Consider the following 21,442-nt stretch of genomic DNA (forward strand, 5'->3'; position numbering starts at 1 on the left):
GCAAACATGGTTGTACAAGTGTTTCTACAATAGGATGAGTCCTTTGGGTATATGCCAAGGAGTGCTATAACAGGGTCATAAAGCAGGTTCATTTTTAGATTTTTAAGAGTTCTCCACACTGTTTTCCATAGAAGCTGCACGAGTTTGTAATCCCACCAGCAGTGAATGAGTGTTCCCCCTTCTCCACATCCTTGCCAGCATTTGGTATCAATTTTTCTCTTGATCCTAGCCAGTGTGATTGGAGTAAGATGATACCTTAGGGTGGTTTTAATTTGCATTTCCCTAATTACTAATGATGTTGAACACCTTTTGAGATGTTTCTTAGCCATCTGTATTTCTTCCTTTGAGAACTCTCTGTTTAGATCTTTAGCCCATCCTTTAATTGGGCCATTTGGTTTCTCACTTCTTTGTTTTTTGAGTTCTTTATATATTCTGGATGTTAAACTCACTAAATTAAAAAAAAAAAACAAGAATAAAGAACATAGAAAGTTTGTAGGATCTCCTCGGTTATTTGGTCTGAATCAAAATTTCATTCCTCAGTGCAGGGATCACAGAATTACCCCCATCATTTACTCCAAGAGTCAGCAGACAACAGCCCACAGGCTGACTGTCTGTTTTTGGTAGTAAACTTTTAGCTGGGACACAGTCACACACATTCTTTCACATATTGTTTATGGCTGCCTTTGTCCTACAGGAGCAGAGGGGAGGTGCTGTGACAAAGACCATATGGCCTGTAAAGCCCAATTTATTATCTTCTCCTTTAGGAAAATGCTCTGATCCAGGACTACTGTATCAGTGCAGCAGGTTTGCCGTAATCCCACATGCAATTTAAAACTGTAGCTGCCATGGTTTTTCTCCATACAGGATAGCCAGGAAACAAATGGTTAGAAGAAAAAGCTAATTAATTAAAAATACGTGTGCTTCAGTCCCACTTTGGGGCTAACCATAGGGTCTGAGTTAATAAATCACTCAAATCTCGTTTACTCTTTTTCAACAATTCAACTGATCAATTTCTTTCCCTGGAGAATTAACTTAACATTTTTGTAGTTTATGATTCTTTAGTGGCCTTGTTTTTCTTGTTTGCTTATAGTTTCCACTGGCTAAGATTATAGACCAAAGTACTAATAAGAGATATCTAACCAAATCTCCCAAATTGTGGACCTAATTCTATTTGAAAACATTGTGCGTGAGCAGCCCAATTTCCTTTTGATCATCAACCCATGTCCTGCTCTACCTGAATGGTTCAGTGGCATGAGGAAGGCAACATCATTAAAAGGCCTTTTCATCTTCAAATGTGCTAAAGACATGACTGTTTCCTAAGCAAATGTTTCCTCCTTAGGTACCAGAACACTTACACTTATTGAATCCATGTTCATACAACTATGGAAAGGACATTTCCTTAGTAAGGTATTAAGCATAATAATGAGAGGAGCCATTCACAGCTCCACATTATGAATCCTCTCTTCGCTTTCAGAGAGACAGCAAAATATACAAAACCATGAAGTTATCACTTCAGACTCATTTTAGAATAATGAGGCATGTGGTAAGACTAATAAATTTCATTCCATAGCACATTCTTCACTATAAAATGTGTTCCTTAGGCAGAGGCATGTAAGGCATTCTTTGAGTCTAAGTATGTGATATACTCACATAATAAGGAAAATACTTTCCAGTATTAGGGCTAAATGAGCTGTCATTCTTTGTTAAGTCTTTGATTATCATTATACACAGAATCACATGTTTAGTTTTAATTTATTAAGGTAGACCAAAAGACCAAAGTGGGTACAAGTGTCAAGTTCAGAGTTGGACTAAAACAAAATGGGGGCCAGCTTCAACAGCTGTGTGCCAAGAAGAGTTGTTTAACATCATTCTAACCTTTAAAATGGAAACTACAGACTCATCTAATCTGTGTCAATTCAACAGATGCATTTTTCTTCAAAGAAAGGTAAGTATAAAGAACAGGAGGAATGAGTGACACATAATCTTCAAGGACATACAATCCATCTTTGAAAGCTCAGGAATAACTCACAACAGAACTGTTAGAGATTTTAGCAAAGTTAATTTAATGAATAAGATGTTACAATTTGCAGCATGTACAGGGTGGTGCACAGCTTTGGTCTACCATAAATATTCCACACAGAAGCTTAGAAGTAAACATGTTAAGCATTTAAATATTGCTACCAACTTTGTACTAAGCATTCTAAGGCAAGCACATAAGAACACTGTAGCCAACAATACCAAAATATCAAAATGAATGTAGACTTCTTAATCATCTTTTGAGCTTAAAATGTTGATTCATTGGAGCTCTGTGCTTTTATCTCCTTCCACTTAAAACAATTTTAAAAATCTATATTTTATACTTAAATTTTGTTAAGAGGGTAGATCTCATGTTGTGTCCTTACCACAATAAAATTGAAGTATCACATCACAAAAAGACATGAAACAACCTTAAATATATATTGTTAGGAAAAAGAAACAGGCCTGGAAAGGCTACATACTGCATAATTGTAGCTTTATGGAATTCTGAGATAAAAGGTAAAACTGTGGAGACAGTTAAAAATAAGCAGTTTCCAGGATTTGCAAGACAGTACAAAGGGCCACAAAAGGATTCCATATAATAATATAATTATGTATATATTGTATTTATGCATTTATTATGACAAGTGGAACTGAAAACACAAAGCACAAACCTTATTATAAGGTGTGACCTTTAGTTTAAAATAATGTACAAATATTGAATCATGAATTCTAATAAATGTGCCACATTGATGTGAGGTGTTAATAATAGTGTAAATTGTGGAGATGGGTAATATATTCAAGCACTTTTTAGCTTCTGCTCAGTTTTTCTGTAAACCCAATTGTTTCCTAAGAAATAACACATATTAACTAAAAATGAACAAAATAAGCCAAATTCCTAGCAATAATAAGAAATTTAGGAGAATAAATTGGCAGCTAAATCAAGTAGACAGCAAGGACAATACAAATGAACATGTGTAGATTACTCAGTCTAATACAGAGCTGGGAAAATGACTTTGAATAATATTCCTTTGAGAGAGGCAGGTTTCATATATATGACATGGAGAATAGGGATGGTTCATAGAAAGAGAGGGTGGTTACTCTGGATGGAAGAAGATTTGACAAAAAGAGTAGGAATGATAGCAAGTTCCTCAACTGATTACGCAAAAAAAAAAAAAATGATCATAGCTTTTATCTTCAACAAATTAAACATTTTCTGTGACATTCATTATCTAACCAGATGAAATATGAAATTCCAGACTAAAGGAAATCATCACGTATGCTAGTATTCTATCGCAGAAACAAATACTTTTGCTAACTTATAAAGATTTATTTGGGCTTACACGTTTTGGAGGTTTCAACCTGTTTGATTGGCCTTGTTGCCTTTGGGCCTCTGGTGGTGAGATAGCAAATCATGGCAGGAAAGTGTGACAGAACTACTCACCTTATGACTTGGATAGGAAAAGAGAGAAATGGGAAGAGGCCAGGGCCCAATAGATGCTTCAAGGTCATATGCCAAATAACCTGAAGGCTTCATACTATGATCAAACTTTTGAAGTTCCATCATCTCCCTAATAGCACCAATCTTGTGGTTAAGCCTTTAACACAGAACACATGGCCTTTGGGGGACATATAAGATCCAAAATATAACATCACTCACAATAGGTTTTTTTTTCTGAAACTGTTGTACACTGTTTATAGAATGTTTAAGATCTAACCCAACACCCAAGAAAACAGAGTTAAAGAGATTATAAATCACAAAGTATTACATAAATTAATAACTTTTCTTTTATTGGTGTATTTACTTTTTATTTTATTCATTACATGTATGTGAGTGCATGTGAGTGTGTGTGCATGTATGTGTGTATATGTGTACACACAAGGAGTGGGTGTGAATGTGCCATCCATGGTGTACCTGTGAAGGCCAGAGGATAACCTTCAGAAGTCGCCCTTCTCCTTTCACTTTGGGTTCTGGAGATAGAACTCATATCATGAAGCTTGACATGGGCAAGTGTTTCCAGTTGCTGGGCCATCTTGCAGGCCCAGTACCTTGCAGGCCTAGTTCAAAGTAGACCCATTATTTCTACTTCACTGTCAAACAGATCAAGTCCTATTTTAAATAATTAACTGAGTTCATATGGTTGGCAAGTAATGAAGACTTGAACTAAGATCCTATGAGACAAAGGTTAGGCTTTTACTACCTCATCCTGGTTGTCCTGTGCTATGTTTTGAAAGTGACTGAAACATAGACTCACATGTTTGAACACTTGATACCTAATTCAATATCAAGCTTAGTTTGAGAAAGTTATGGAACTTTCAGGAGGTAGACACCTGATGGAAGAAGTGAATTAATTAGCTGTGGGCCTTGGGGTTTTATAGGCTAGCCCCACTTCCTGTTCACTCTCTGATTATTGAGTGTGCATGGAACGTGACCAGCCAGCCTCCTGTCCTGCCATCACGCCTTCCCTGTCTGCTGCCATGCTTTCCTCTCCCTGACAGACTGTACCTCTTTGGAACTATAAACCAAAATAAACCCTTTCCTTTAAGTTGCTTTTGTAAGGGCATTTCATGATAGTCATAGGAAAGTAACCAATATCAAGATACCTTGCAATTAATAATTTGAGGGAGGCTCAAAAGAGACTATTTTTAAAAAAGATTTATTTTTATTTATGTGTCTCTGTATATATATGAGTATATTGGTGTGAGTGTACATGAAGGCCAGAGGAGGGTGTTGGACCCCTTAGAGCTGGAGTCATAGCTGGTGGTATGCTGCTTGATTTGGGTGCTGGGAACCAAACACTTATTCTAATGTTAAATCCAAGAAAGGATGCAAGACATAGTGATGGCCTGAATAATATAGGGGATATAATTTGTCTTCTAACAGAATATTTCTAAAATTGTAATGCTTTTGTATTAGAATAGCCCCAAAAGTTTGATTAAAAATCATGGGGATTTGTGTATATTTTGTTTAGCATGTTTGGAGCAATGCTATGGAATAGATGTATTAAATTTATATTCCAGGTATTCTTTTCAAATTCTTAATATGGAGTAATAGTCCTGATTATTTTTTGAGTATAGATTTTTCATTATTGCTTCTTTTGTTATTTAAGAGGTCATAAATTATACTATTATAGGAGAGAAGGTAACTTCTAACTTCTAGAAGTTAACTTCTAGGGGAAGTATTCAGATTAATGTGATGTATTAGAAACATTGATCATAACTAAACTGCTGAAGATTCTCATTTCAGTTTCAGAGGATTCTTGAACGTGATTTTTCTACTAACTTTTCTCCTAAAAGCAGAGTTTCCCATTATTTCTTCCATAATTTATTTCTTTTCCTCAACCAAATAGAAACCTTTGAGTAGCAGGGAATGATGCGATGCCTGTTACTCAGAAGCAGGTGGGCTCAATTCATTCATCAGTTACTTAAGTGCTCATTAGTCATGTCTTGGTGAACACTTTAAGGAAAATAAGATAAATGATGTTCCATCAAAATGTCCTTGTTTCTATGACAAGAAAATCTACATCCTGATGAGTAAGTCCAGTGATGGTAACAGAGTCAATGAAATGAGAGCTGATTAGCAGAATCTTTCTGTGCTACAAGTGTTACTGATGCTCTGTAGGGATAAAATCAGGCTTTTAAGCTTATCCATATCTCTTTATAATATGTTTGCTTCATTCAAGAGAAAACTGAGAGCTGGGATCACCAAGTAATGTGTGAAACATTCCAGGCAAGGGAATCATCAATTCTTCTGAAAAGATGATGTGCTGGGATCGCCTGTCTAGGGCTTCTACTACAGTATTGATTTTTAATTGACAAATAATCATTGTGCATATTTAGAAGAGTATGGTACGGTGTTTTGATATATGTGAACATTATGGAATTATCACGTTAATCTATTTAGCATACCCATCACATTAAATATTTATCATTTGTCACTAGAATATTAAAATTATATCTAATTGTTTTGAAATAATACATTATTAGTACTATTAACTTAGAATGATTAGTTTTACAAAATCAATCTGTTAGCATTTTTATTAATTTTTCTTCATCTATGTAGGTTCCATCTTTCTTACTGTTAATTGGGAATTAGAAATGGTGGTCCTTTTGTGCATGAAAGAAGTTATTAAACACATTGAAGAGCAATAATGAAATAATAAAGTAAATGAAAGCATCCAATTTATAATTTGTCTCTGCTATCTACAGATTTACTAAAAAGCATTGACACAGTTCCATCCACTTAAAAACGTTTGTCAGCTACTTTTCCAACATTCTCCCCTCCTTCCAGTTTCATTTAGGTATTCTAATCATCATCATTGTGCCTAGGGCAGTGATGAAAAATCAGTAGTCTTAACCCAGGACACAGCTACCCTGAAGAACACATCTGTGCAAACTAGAATAAAAGCCTGCCTCTAAGGGTTCATGGACGATAATCCAGAAATGCTGTTGTAAAATGGAAAAAAAGTACCATACTTTGAGGCCCACCGCCTATTGAGAAATGTACAGAGAAAAAGCCCAGCTCCTAGCAAACTCATTTTCACAGTAACAAGTTATATGATAAAAAAACAGTGTCCCAGGTTGCAAGTGTGTTCTGACATTGATCTCTTGACATTTTGAAGTGCTTATGTGGGTCTTATCATGCAGACTACCAGGGGTCAATGACCTTGGGCCTTTGCAGACTTTCTATAGACTCCAGTGTTACATGTTCACATCCTCATTTGTTATATATAATATGACATGGAAAATTCTGAAACTATTATTATCACATTCCCATTTACATATTGAATATGTGAAGCTTAATGGTGGATATTATAGTAGGCTAGGATACATATTTTTCTAATACAAAGGAGGGTTACCCTGTCCCCCAACACATACACATTGTCTGTATAGGATATAATAACAAAAATCGATTTGTTCACTCTTCAAATTCCTGAAGGAATACTTCATGGATATCCAGAAGTGTTAGGCATCAGCAAAATGGAAAAGGCCTTCTGGGTTCTCACCAATGCTGGTAAACTACTTAGTTCATCTCCTGGAGCTTCCGTTATATGAGATAATGACTATGCTACTTATAAACCTTTAGTTTGGTATTTTGCTACTTGTAGTTGAAAATAGCCAGAGTGTTGCTAATTGGTGCCTCTTCACCATGTACTCAATACAGTAGCCAGTATGATACTGTTAAAATACATGGTGTTTTGTCACCTCAGAAACCTTAGTAATCTCCCATTTCATTCAGAGTAAACGCCAATGTCCCTAGTTCAGACCTACAGGTCCCTATGTATCCTTGGTCCATCCCCTCCTTCCCTTCTTTGAAATGGTGGTCTTTGAAAATGCATGCATATGTAACACTCTGTGATATTTTTTTTACTTGTTTCACAAGTAGTTTTGATTACTTACTCTGAGATAAGAACTGGGGATACAGCTGTGAAAATATATTGGCTTTGTGTTTATGAATCTTACATAGTGTGGAGGGAACAGACACAAGAATTAAAAGACTCATTACATGAATAATTTATTGTAATTTTGATGTATGCATTGAAGGGGAGATAAAGGCAGGCTTCTGAGACCTAGTTCAGCACAGGATGGAGATAAGTTTTCCTGAAGAAGCAGCATTTAAGACCTGGATTATTTCTTGGAATCAGGTTGAAGCGGACAAGAAAATCTCTCAGGGTGGCTAAAGAGAAAGGGAGGAAAAGGAAGGCTGGCACAGCTTAGGATAACATGGAGAAAAAGGCCTTCTTATGCTGGGCCATAGATAAGACTTTGTGTCATATTCTCAGAGCAATTGAAATCCCATGGAAGAAAGGTTTTGTAGATCACTCTGGGGATGGGCAGGTATAACATGCACAATGACAGGCAAGTATAGTCACGTACTAACGGTAGATGCTGAATGTAGGTTGTAGGTATGAGCATACATAAAGAGTGTATAAAACTCTTCTGACTTTTCTGTATGTTTGAGCATTTCACAGACTATTTGGAGATGAAACAGTCTGCTACAGCATAGAGATCGTAGGGATAGAAGAAAAGAGTGATTGTAAAGGTTGCGGCTAGGAGGACCAGAGAGAGGGCTCAGCAGGTAAAGTGTTTTCTGCACAAGCCTGATGACCTGAGTTCAATCTCTGGAACCTATCTAAAGGTAGAAAGAGAGAAATGACTCCACAAAATTGTCCTTTGTCTTCCACAAGTACATGCAGCATGCATACTATATACATATGCAATAATAAAAACAAATAAAAATTTATTTTAAAAATGATTATAGCTACAAGACTGTTGAAATAGTCAAGGAAAGCAGTGATGTTGGCTTAGACTTCAATAAGAGAACTTAACAGACACTTAAAGAAGTAGAATCAATATGATTCCCTGACTGATTTTGCCTCAGGGCAGAGAAGCAAGAAATCAAAATTAATATCTGGTGTGTCCTTACTGACACTGGTCGGATGACGTGTTACTGAAAACTGAGGTAGGGCATACAGGAAGACATGGGTGCAAGGGTGATGGAGTGTTAAGTTTGAATACATTTTTCAACAAACTATCTTAGTGGGGAGGTAAGATTGACAGTTAAATCTGGGTTATCACTATTAAAGAAAAATATAGAAATAAGTATTCACAATAAAGGGTTTTATTTGAGAATGATAAATGAAATGAGCAGTGTCTGGTATTTCCAGAGAACAAAGGAAAAGATTAGGGCTTCATTGTCGAAAGAGGAAGCAACACACATTATTTTGGAAGGAAGTTCATATGACTGGTCATGTCTTTTGGGAGCTGGCAAGTCTGATTGGCGAGAGTGGTAATTGCTAAGGCGAAATTTGTCTTAAAGTCATAGCAGGTGATTTGGTTGCATTGGACTTACAAGACAGCCTCTGATACAGACATTTGTGACTTACATGTTTTCCCTATGATCTCAGAGTGAGGTTTATGTGGATGTGACAAGAATGACTGATTAGCTTAATGAATTTTTCTCAGGATCCAGGCCTGAGATAAAGAGCTGGAAACACCTGTTTGAAGCTGTAAATGTGTAAAGTTATGAGTATGGCAGACAGTAATGAGGCTTGGAGGCTGCGTGAAGTAAGGAGAAAAGAGAGACTGAGCACTAGAGAATCTGCCTTCAGAGAAGAAAAGGCAGGAGAAGGGGTGAATGGCAACGAGAAGCAGAAAAATCTGGAGGGTGTGATTTTCAGGCTTCTTTTCATGATGTTGACTCATTTCTGGTCTCTTTCAACACACATACCTATGCCCTAATTTCTCACATATCTGTTTTCTTCTGTAGGAGTGGGGAAGATAGATATCTCATTTTGAATTCAAAGTCTATTTTTGAAAGAAAAGATTCTTAGAGAAGCCACTAAACCTAGATGGTTTATACATATTTCATGTGGCATTTGATAATGTTGACTAAACATATTCAGTGTATTCCTATAAAATAATAACCTATAGCTATAAAAAGAATTAGGCTATCCGTATACTTTTTTAAGGAAGGGAAGAGAGAATGACTTTTCATAATATTTAAGTATTTGGATTCTGTGCCATTCATAGGATTTCTTTTCTTTTCTTTCTGGGATAGGATCTCATTGTAACCTAGGCTGACTTTGAACTTGTGATCCTCCTGCCTTAGTCTCTTGAATGTTAGGACTGCAGGTGTACACCAACACACTTGGTTTGCATTTTAAACTATTATTTTACACATTTACTTAAAAAAAGAGAATGATCTAAAGGTAAGTTTGCCTTTTAGTCCCATGAGCAATTAGACTAGGTTTCTGATATACTTTGCATATCTGGAATTTGCTATACAGAAATATCCAGTTAGATATTTGATTTCATGAATCCTTTACACAGAGGAAGGTGTCAAAGGTTTGAACACATAAAGTTCATGCTCTTCTTGAGTTCAAGATATAAATTTCAGAATTTATCATTTTACCACAATTTATTAGTGACTAAATCTACTTTGTTGTGTCTAAACCAGAGATAGACTTCACCATCACCACCCTCTCACTTCCCCTAAAATGCCATTGAAGACAATATGAGTCATACCACATTTGAAGACAACTTATTTTTATAATGTGAGAAGCAGTGCTAATCATAGAGTATTTTGTTTACTGTTTTTAAGGACAGCATAACAATATGTCATTCTTTTAAAAGTACCATACTTACTAAGCCATGTTAGACTGATAACTTGATTTTTCTGTAGATGGCCTATTTTTGAGCAGTGTTGAAAATGGTTTGCTTATTCCTTTACTATGAAGAATATTAACTATATTCTTAAATCAGTTTTCAAATTTTAAAAAGATATATAAAAATGTGGAGCAACTATCTAAAATGAGCCGGAACATGATTTTGGTTCTCCAGCTACCAACATTCACTTACTTTGAAGGATTTTATATGTGTTTAAATAAAAATAATGAGCTATGGGAGCTTGAATTTGCCTCCAGAACATATCTGGATCATGTATATCTTGTTGGGTAAGGTTGAGACATGTTCTTGCTATGTAACTCAGACTGATTTCAAATTCTCTATGTAACTGAGGCTGGTTTTGAGCCCTGAAGTGTTCTGCTTCCACCTTCTAAGTGCTTGGAATACAAGTGTGTATCATATCTGGCTTGGCCGTATATGGTTGTGTTTAAATAATCAGACACTGATATATCTTCTTGGACATATGGCCTTCTATCTACTTCTATAAGCATAGAGTTGTGTCAAAGTTTCTTTGATGTCAAGTCCATATTTTTCTCATGGCCTCCACGTGACTTTGAGCAAATCATCTCAGATCTCTGAACCCCAGGTTTAGACCCAGAAAATAAGGAACCAGGCTTGACATCCCTTCTAGCTTTAACTGCCTTTGTATGTAAATTTGATGGCTTAAGCACCCAGGTGACAGGAGATATAATAGACTCTGTTCATCACTGTTTCTTTCACCTGCATTCTCATGTTTATCATGGTGTCAATGTGGACAGGGCACATTTCCTTGTTTTTTGATTTTGGACATAGCCATATGACTTTCCTTTGACCAACAGGACATGGCACATTTATGTAGTTGAGCAGAAGGACTTATCTAATAACACTTCTGCTATCACCAAGATCAGGCTATTCTTTTGGTCCAAAGAGATGATACATAAGCATCTGACCTAGACCCTCAGGCTGGTAGTAGGAAGCGGGGCTTCCCTAGCCAACCTTCAAAGTCATGAGAAAAATGATTCTTATTTTTGAGTCATTGATCTTTGGGGTGGTTTGTTATTTAGCATTATTATGGCAATAACTAACCACTACAAAAAGGAGATAAGAACTTGGATAAAGAGAAGAAAAAACAGAATCCCTCACTCTCTCCTATGTCAGGGCACAAGAAAGACAGCAGGCAGAGTATCCCCCATTTCATTAGTTAGTCTCAGAGTACAGAATGTGAAAAGATATACTGATTGACCCTTTATGTCTGTTTTTTTTCTGGTGTAATATGTCTCTGTTTGCCTTGAAAAGGAGGCTGAACTAGGTGATATATTCTATAATTACCACAAAAGTCCTGTCAGTCCATCTTGAAACGTTACCTTCTCAAACCTGAAGTTTGTCATTGTAACAGGACTCTACTCCATTCCCCCAAACCATCCCTATTGTGTCATCTTTGTATCACAAGCATTCCTAGGGTAAGCAAAACGTAGACAGTATCTCTTTTTGTTTTCATTTAAAAACAATCTATCATCTTCTTCTCAAACTGCTTTTCGATATCTCAATGCAGTTAGAAAAAAAAATTAGTAACCCCCAATCTCAATAATAGTTTCAAATAAGTTTGTGTCATTGCTGTCACTACAAAGCCTATGGTCCATTGCAGTTTGCTTATTGGTAGGATGCTATGGTATACTTCCTATTGTCCAACCAGGGACACCAGAGTTAGTGGACATACAGAAGAAGTACATGGGTTTTTTCAGGCATTCAACAGGACCCTAAATGTTCACAGTACTAAAATCTCTGCCTTTAAGTCTTAAAACCCTTAGGTGGGAAAAGACAAGGAAACAGAATTCAAGGTCACAGCCTTCTACTGATATAAAATGGCAGGCACCCAGAGGCCTAGTTCTTAGAGAATTGATCCCTTCAGAGCCTTAATTTTGCCATGCTGGAACGGAGCATGAGAACTCCCTCAACAGATTTTCCGGGATTGTCGACCATCCTCTGCCAAAGGCGCTGCTCTTCACCCCGAGAGTCCATCCAGTCCACACTTTTCCCATGGCTCACACCTGTAGAAGGGAAAGGGGCAGAACATTTCACACAGGGGATGTTTCCATCTTCTTGAAGGCAATCTCTAGGGAGGTCTTTTTTTCTATTTTTTAATTGAATTTTTGTGGATTTCTTACATCTTAATGATATTTAGTCCCCCTTCCCCGCCTGCATCCCCCCCTCCCCCATATTTCGCCACAGAAAGCCCTTTGCTGGCCTGTTCTCACTTCCCATATCTAGTGAGAGGTGTTAGAATGGACGAGTCTTTTGAAGCCTCCATGACTTCCTTGTGCTAGGTGATACAGAGAAATCAGGAGGGCCCTGGCATTTCATTTCCTCCCTACTTTGGTAGCGTAGGAGAAATCTGGTTCTTCTAGACATGTTAATGTGAGTTCACAGGCTGGCCTCAGTTATAAAGGCCTCTGTTTCCAACACATAGCTACTTCTCTGATCCTGGAGGCTTCAATTTTAATGACATAGGCACCACATCCTCTCCTTAATCTATAAAACATCATATAAGTGGGGGTCATTCTCAACAGAAATGTTAATTATGGTACATGCAGACCATCTGGCTTTCGTGAGATCTGGGATAAAGAGATTTGGGGAGGAGATTGTATGTCTTCTCTGTGCTTGATCACTATAACATGTCTCCCTACCCAGTTCACCCTGTTATATTTTATAACATGAATTGTCTCAATTGCTTGTATGAACAACATTAGATGTTGGTTTTCACAGAAAATCTGGTTACCTTTCAACTCCACCTGTGTTAACTTGAAGGACTGGAAAGAAATGAAGAAGGCCTTAGGACTTTCTCCTCGCCCCCCTTCAGAAGTCTGTACTGCCTTGATCAACCTTATGTAAGTCAAACCAGAAGAGAGGCCCAAGAAAGTACTTGAAATTTACTTACACGAAAATGTTAACATTTGTTATGAAAAGCTTGAGCATAAATATTCTACCTTCTCAACTCTGAGCCTGAGGGTACAAAGTTACCAAAGTAACATTTATATTTTATCAGTGATCAGATCTTAATCTAAAGGAATGGGGCACCTGTGATAACTTCAGGAAACAGCTGTAGATCAAACTATAGAAACATCTACTACACAACACACCTAAAGTAAATCTGTCCTTGCCTCATGCCCAGTAACAGACCATCTGTAGGTTTGCAAGTTCCTTACCACTTCCAGAATTCAAACGGACTCCTCCTAGAAAGATGTTGCTGGAAAAGGCCTCCTTGTCCCAGACGGTAAGTTCTAGGCAAACATTCTTTATATCCTGAGGATACAGGCCGCTGAACATGAATGTATGGTTCCACTGAGGATTAACACTCTTTTTTATGACAACAGTCTTGTGCTTGGTGGCTTTGTTATCATCAGGGAGCAGGTAGCTGCAGAAGGAAGCACAGTCAAACCATCAGGGAGGAAATAGTCACTTGAATTTCCAATACTTCTCTGTAACTGTGTGTGAATGAGATACGTATACTTGATTTTCTTTCCCATAGGCTTAACCATGGTTTTATTTTGTGAAATAACTTATAAATGGCACAATAGTAAAATGATCTTTCCCTTTTCTAATCTTATTTTTGTCTTTCCAAATACTTCCAAGACTTTGGTCCTTTTTCATGTAAACAAATTACCTGCTGTGGTAGACACTTTTGAATACCCTGCTTTGTATATTCTCAGATAATCTATGAGCTGACTTGCAACCAGGATGGACAGTTCCTGGCATGTTTTCTGCTTCCCACCTGGAACGCCAGATTCTCTGGTTCTGTGTGAGTTGGCTCCACTTATGTTTAGAGCACCTGAAGTTACTGGGAACTCAATGGCTTGAGGAATATTCCTCAACCAATTATTTTTAGAAATTGATTGAGAAGTTCCTCAAGTTCTTTTGCTCTTCAGGGGATAATCCTAAGGAACACTACATGGAATTCTTGAGGCTTCCAAGTGGAATGGAGCTCTACTTGCCCATCAACCTATCTTTGAAATCAGCTTCCTTTTTCACTCCTGCTTCATGTTCTACATTCTTTCATTGATGTTTTTTGGAAATCTCAGAGAGAATACCTATACCCTAGGGCTTCTGTGTTGTGATCAAACCTCCAGGAAACATAGTTTAGGGAAGAATACGAGTGGGTGTATGGAATCAGTACATGAGACAATTGTGAAAAATAAAAGTCAATGTCCCGGAAATAAAGAAGATAATTAGGTCATGTGAGATTTCAGTTAATGTATCAATCAGGGCTGAGAAGCAGTGGAGTGGCAGAAGCAGTAGAGTCGCATGCCATTCACAAGTCTTGGGATCGAGTGCCTGGCACTAGCACCCAAAAGAAAAAAAACAAATCAGAGAATGCTGTTATCTCTCAGTCTCCTTTCTACATTTATTCTCCTTTTGAAAATATTCAGTTTTAAATTTGAGCACAAGTTTTCCCAGAATAAAGATCACATTCAATGAGAGTCTCCTGTAACTCACATAGCCAAGGAACTATATTCTGGCCAACAAACTGTAAGAATTAGCTTTATATAAAAGCTATGGGAAATATCCTACTAGCTGGAATTTGGATGAGATAGCTGAAATCTGTTTCGCTCCCCTGGTCTGTGAGGTAGATACCATAATGGTATAGAAAATCATCCATATCCCTGATAATCAGGTAGCCCCACCCCCATATCTGCCCTAGATACATCACCTTCAGTCATTGTTTACATACACGAGAAAAAGTCCAATGTGCTTCTTTTAATAGTTTTTAATTTTTAAAAAATATTTATTTGTTTAGAGTGGGAGTGTGCCATGGCATGTCTGTGGAAGGCACAGAACAAACTACAGGATTTGGTTCTCTCCTCCATGATGGTGGTTCCAAGAATCAAACCCAGGTCATCAGCTTGGTGGCAAGCACCTTTATCAGCTGAGTCATCTCATGGGCCCTGATATTTTCCTTAAGCCACAAATATTTTAGTTCACAAGTAGTGCATATGTAATTAAGTAATTTATATATATATTTAATTTTATTTTTATTGAATTTTTATGATCTTCATACAATACAGTTTGATGATACTTAAGTCTCCTCCCCTATCCACACCTTCCCCCACTGTCCTCTGCCCAATTTAATGTATATATATATATATATATATATGAATAGTCAAATCAGGATAAGTAGCATATCTATCATCTCTTCTTTCTTGAGCTGACCCTTTTGAAAAAATAATCTCAGATTATTTTTATTGGCTTAATATTCAAGTATAACTAAAAGAGAAAATTAAGTCAGGTTTTTAAAAAAAATAGTATGAAGTAATTTCCTTTATTGTCTGTGCTTAATAAACTCTCAGATAGAAAGTGAAAACTGTTCCGGAAGATATTAAGTTGCTGCAGAAGGCCACAATAGGGCCACAGGTAGAGAACTGTACTCTTACCCCACAAGAGGACAATGAGCATGGGCCTAAAGTGGATGCTGTGGCTGGTGAGGAAAACTGCAGTAGCATGATGCAAAGAAAGCATTTCTTCTTTGCTTAAATCTACTGCAAGAAAGAAGGAAGAGCAGGTGGACTGGGATTCAGGAATATGCAATCACCGATGGGGAAGCCCTAGATATCTGTTTTTCCTCATTACTGGATTTACCAAACTCGAAGCATATGAGAATAAAGGCATGAGTCATTTACTTCTGGGGAAATACACCATTTTTTAAGCAACATCATTTTACCATGGGGCCCAGGCTAGCCTGGCACTTGCTATATAGCCCAGGAGGGCCACAACCTGGTGATCCTCATGCTTAATCTCTCAAGTGCTGGGACAGGCATTGCTAGCAGGACTGGCTCACAAATAGTTATATGTTTTAAAGATTCAGGCCATGACTTGGCATCATGGGAACTTGCTTTCCCTCATGTGTTTCATGGGCTTTGTGAGGTCAGCTAGCATGTCTCATTTATTTTTGAAAGTTCTGCATCTGGAACTCGGTACATAAACAACTGGGTGTTTTCTTGAATTAATGGAGAATATAATTTTAGTCCAAGTTCCTCTAATTGCAGGAGAAAAAGTCCGAATCAATAAGGATTTGATATTTGGGTTGCCTTTAATGAGCAAGAATATCCATTTAATGGGCACTATTCCTTTAAGAAACTGCCATTTGCTCATGTGGTAACAAGTTTCCACCAGGCAGTCCTGGAGCCTCTCCTACTCACTCTCTGGGGAAGATGCTCATATTTCTGTACATTTCACAGTTTGCCCCATGAGAGCAAACCGGCAAGTAACTGATATTTTGAATGTTGGATATTGCTAGCACCAAAGGACAAGAAAACATAATAAAAGCAAATTACATGTAGAAAATCATACTTTCTTCTCCTTTGAGAAGTAAATATCCTCAGAAAATCTTCTAGTCTTAAGGGTGAGAGTGAAAGGAACTCCAAAACTACGCTGGGAACACAGTAAGCTAGAACAAGCACTCCTTTCCACTCAGACGCTCTGGATGTGAGACTCCGCACTCAGAGCCTGCTCTTCCAGAGTTCATTTCCAATAAGCAGTGTGTGGGACTGTCACAGCTACCACCTCGTAGCGGATCACACTTCTTTTGAAATCCCAGTAAGTGTCTTCTGAGATGAGGTAAAACAAAATTACCCCTTCACGAAACTGTCTGAAGTGCCTCCTGATTTCACTGCTGTCAAATTCTTTGCTTCTTTGATGAACACTTCAAGTATTCCTCCGGAAATTACAGGTGCCTCTTTCTTCTTGCCCTTTTTAAAGGTCTTCTTTCCTGCAACAACCAGCAAGGAGAGAGAGAGAGAGAGAGAGAGAGAGAGAGAGAGAGAGAGAGAGAACAGATTCTCCTAAATCCTTAAAAATCTTTGCTTCTTTTTTGTGGAGACAAGGTTTCACTCTGTAGCAGTGACTGGCCTGGAACTCTTTGTAGACCAGGCTGATGTTGAACGCACAGAGATTTCCTACCTCTGCCTCCCTCCCACGTGTTGAGATTAAAGGTGAATGCCTCCATACCCTGTCTAAAATCTTCACTTCTAAAGAATCTCAGGCCATCTAAATCTTTGATTAAGCAAATTTGTTACGTGATTATCTTGTTAATTTGTCTTGTGCTATAGACTGCCACCATGAACTTTCCAATGGATGGGAAGAATACTAATAGACTCAGGGATGGGAAAATGCTCAGTCATAAAGCACTTCAAAATTTACAAAACATCTACAAAGATCTATTTCATTTTCTGAAAATCAGGCCTTTCCATTCCTATATAGTGTGTCTATCATGCTGGATTCCTTCTGCAAAGTTCTTTCATTTGTCTGTATTTTAAAAATATTTTATTTATCATCTTTAATGTTTATCTGTATGAGTTTATTGCTTGCATGCATATAAGTGCAACCATGTCGTGCAGTGCTCGAGGAGGACAGAAAAGACTGTAAGATCCCCTGGAACTGGAGTTACAGAGGGATGTTAGCCACCACGTAAGTGCTAGAAACTGAATCCAGGTCCTCCACAGGAGTAGCCAATGCTCAGTGCTCTGAACTGCGGAGCAATCCATTTGTCTATATTTTATATATATAATATATATTTAATTGTTTTACTCCTTGAAATTTTAAGATGTGTACTCCATGTATCTTGATTATATCTACCCAGCACCCTATAACTCCCTCTGGTCTTCCTGCCCATTACATCTACCTCCCAACATATCTCCATCCCAACTTCATTTCTTCTTTTTTATTTTTATTTTTAACTTATTTTTAATCTTTCACAACTCCCCTGTGAGGCATCCAAAGGAATAGAACAGAAAAGACCCTGCGAGCTGACTAAGCCACCACTCCTGCTCTTGCTGAGAAAGAGCTATGGTGAAAGCCAGATCCAAGCACCAGAGCTCCAGAAGAGATATTGTATGACTTCCTTTGATGTATTAAACTGGTTCAAAAGAGAAAATACCCTAACTTTCCATTTTTTTCTTAATGTATATTTTTATTGAATTTTTGTGCTGTCACACACTACAACTTAATTATAGTTAGACCACCTTCTCCATTTGTATCCTCCATAGCCCCCCACCAGATTTCTTGCATTCTGTCATACATGTTAAGGCCTATCAAATTTGTGGACCCAGATGTCCCTCAGTGCAAGTTCGTCCACTTGAGTTAAATCGCCTATTTAGATCTTAAAGAAGATCAGCTCTCCCTTACCCAGCAATAATCAGCTGTCAATGGCACTTCTGCTAAGTTTGGGGCCTGCTGCCCATTTCCCCAGGTCTATGCTGGGTTTTTCGATCTTATTTGAGATTGCATGGGTGTTGTGCATACTATCAGCATTGCTCATATGATCAAAATCCCAGATACCTGGAAAACTCTATTTGCTTATGTTTATCCACCACCCTTGGCTCTTACAATCTTTCCAGTCTTGTTTCTGCAATGGTTCCTGAGCCTGGGTGGGTGAGTTTTAATAAATGAGTCCTATCCAGGGACACACACTCTGCAGTCTTATTCTCTGCACCTTGGAGTTAAAGCTCATGGAACATAGCAGATCAGGGGTAGAGAAAATACTAATGCATCCCTCAAATCTCACCAGCGAAGCATGCTCATGTAACTTCCTTTTTGTAAACTGTCAACTTCAGACTGGGTCAGCTCTAGAGGGTGTGGGTTAGAGAAAATTCTTTTTCACTTCCCATTGTTATTCTGAAGTAGTGTATTCAACACCTGCAATAATCACTGCAGGACTGCCACCTTTATTTAATACACTTTGAAGGAGCTTACATGTATGAGCCTATTAAATCTTTACAACACTCCTTTGTGAGAAGTGAGAAAACTCAGACTGAGTGACAGTGATTTACTTGCATAGGAACACATTCAAGGTGACCGTGAATGGGAGTATAAAGGCGGCTGCCTAGAGAAATGCATGGAAGGAGAAAGACAAGAGAGATTTCAAATTGACTTCAACTGGAAAGATTTGTTTTCTGTGTTTCATGCCAGAATTTTTTTCTCTCTAGACTCCATGAGTAGCTGTGAATGACAAAAGTCCATATAGAAGCTTCCTAGAACCCCCACTCCACACTCCACAACAGAGTTCTCCCACATTGGAAAAGTTTCTGTGTCTCTGGAACTGACAGGAAATGAGTCTCCTCATCAGGGTTGGTTTCTGAGTTTAGTCTTTTCTTTGTAAGACTCCTGCATTATACGTGTGTGTGTGTGTGTGTGTGTGTGTGTGTGTGTGTGTTTAGATGTACTTCTCAACTCTCCAAAGACAGTGACACCTAACACTTTCAGCTTTATCATTGTAGTGTAAAAATAACATAGTCCAATCAAGTCCTCATCTCTACTCTCACACTGATAGAAACAGAATGTCATTAATCAAACTCAGCAATTTTTACTCTACCTTTAGGTTGTCCTAGTGAAAGCATCAGGGTCTCCTCTGGGGGAATATAACGTAAAACAACTGTCAGTTCTCCTTTGTATTGAAGACCAATATCAGGAGCAAACTCCACCTAGGCAAGGGGGAGATAAGGGGAAAGAAATTTAGAATATAAAATAACGTCTTATTAAGTGGAATATGGTATACTCAGAAAGATAAATACTGCGTTCTTTCAAATGTGAAACATAAGGAGTATAGACTTCTTCAGACCTTTCCTTCAGAGAACTGATTCCTGCACACTGAGTCCATGGGTAGAGAAATGTGTGCCTCAGACAGGCAAATTGACAGAGATCAGAAGCCTCATACAACACAGCCAGCGACTGTTGAAGGATGAGCATACACACACACACACACACACACACATACACACACACACACACACCATAGAGATCCTTCCTTGGTATTTTTCCTGTTGTTGATGGTGGTGGTAAAGGAACAAAGTATTTTATTTAACCTTCTTACCAGGAACAAAAATGAGATTATATGGTAAAATGGACCATCTTTCTGATATTAGCCTTCTTATTTTAGGTATAGTATGCTGCAAAAGATTTCCTATTGCTTTAAGATTTTCAGTAGGGTTGAGGGTGTAACCTCGTGGTAGATCTCTTACCTAGCATACATGAGGCATTGGGTTTGATCCCTGGCTCTACAAATAGCTTTTAGTTAACATGTCAACATTTAAAAATCCTAATGGACATTACAGCTTATTAAAATAATCAGCCCTTCTTTGGTACTATGGTCAAGGAAAGGTGGGCTATTTCTCCTCTCTGGGTATGAGTGCCTATTGGGTTACTTTGATTGCTACAACACAGTGGAACTGGCAATGTGCTTCTTTATGGGTCCACATCCTAAGGTTGACATAGTCTACTTTGGTTCTTGGAATGTATATTCTTAGGATGTTCTCTCTTAGAATCCATACTTTGAGAGTTCCAACCCACATGGAGAAGTTGCATCTAAACCCTCTAGTTTTCAGGCCTAGCTGAATTAGTCATTATTAGTCAGCATTAGGTGTGGGTTATGGCAGTGAGCTAACCTAAACATCCAGCCCAGTCAAGTCTTCTGGTGATGTCAGCCCCAGTCAACCATCTGGCTGCAACTGCATCACACCTTGACTGAGGACTACCTTGATGAGTTCATTCATTGCCAAGAATCTTGGGAGATGGTAATCATAGGTTTTTGTTTAAGGCCTTGGTGATTTAAGTTAGTTTTCTATATTGCCATAGTTAGACAAAGCAGCCTCTGTCTGCTTTGGGGTGAAATTTAGGACTTCAGAAATCTTTTGTAAGAAAAGTGATCCTATTATTTATTTATTTATTATTATTTTTAATCATTATTTATTTTTTAAATTTTTAATAACTACATGATTAGAAGAAGCATTTCATCACAGCTTTAACATATTCAGTAACACACTCCAGAGCAAGAGTACATCTCTTTCACAAGTGGGTGCAAGTTTCTAGGTTCACAGTTGAAGTAATACAGTTATACAATATTGAACTCAGTATAATCCCTGTAAGACATAAAATTGAATGAGTTTTTAACCTTTAAAAAAGATCTCCATTTCATTTTAGAACATATTGTTCCTTGCAGAAAGACTCATTGTTTTTGCTACTGAGATGTTGGCACACGCAACTGTAGTCTGTATGAATCTGATTATTACTAGTCATAATCACTTGCACTTGGATCCTTGGCCCCTGTGTATGTCTATAAAGTCATCGAATAGATTTCAATAGTAATGTTTATTGCCTCTACTAATTAGCATAATGTAAATTTCCATGCTTTCTCCTCAAATATAATACATTTAAAAAAATGTTGATTTTTTTATGTGTGTGTATATCACACAGAACATCCCAAACCATCTTATTC

At 37.7% G+C, this 21,442-nt stretch overlaps 1 protein-coding gene across 2 annotated transcripts in view; it reads right to left on the minus strand.

Annotated features, from left to right (window-relative positions):
• Positions 1-9,971: 9,971 nt before the first annotated feature.
• Sytl5 (synaptotagmin like 5) overlaps positions 9,972-21,442 on the minus strand; it is a 146,478-nt gene continuing 135,007 nt past the window's right edge. For both annotated transcript variants that reach the window (XM_008833046.2, XM_008833045.2), the window contains 4 exons: positions 19,544-19,652; positions 16,807-16,942; positions 13,386-13,594; positions 9,972-12,230 (listed from right to left, as the gene is read on the minus strand). In XM_008833046.2, the coding sequence (XP_008831268.1) occupies positions 12,088-12,230; positions 13,386-13,594; positions 16,807-16,942; positions 19,544-19,652 (597 nt within the window). In that variant the 3' untranslated portion in view covers positions 9,972-12,087. The remainder of the gene's footprint in view (positions 12,231-13,385; positions 13,595-16,806; positions 16,943-19,543; positions 19,653-21,442) is intronic.

The sequence above is a fragment of the Nannospalax galili genome, unplaced genomic scaffold (assembly GCF_000622305.1).
Source record: "Nannospalax galili isolate Female #2095 unplaced genomic scaffold, S.galili_v1.0 scaffold556, whole genome shotgun sequence".
Lineage (NCBI taxonomy): Eukaryota > Metazoa > Chordata > Mammalia > Rodentia > Spalacidae > Nannospalax > Nannospalax galili.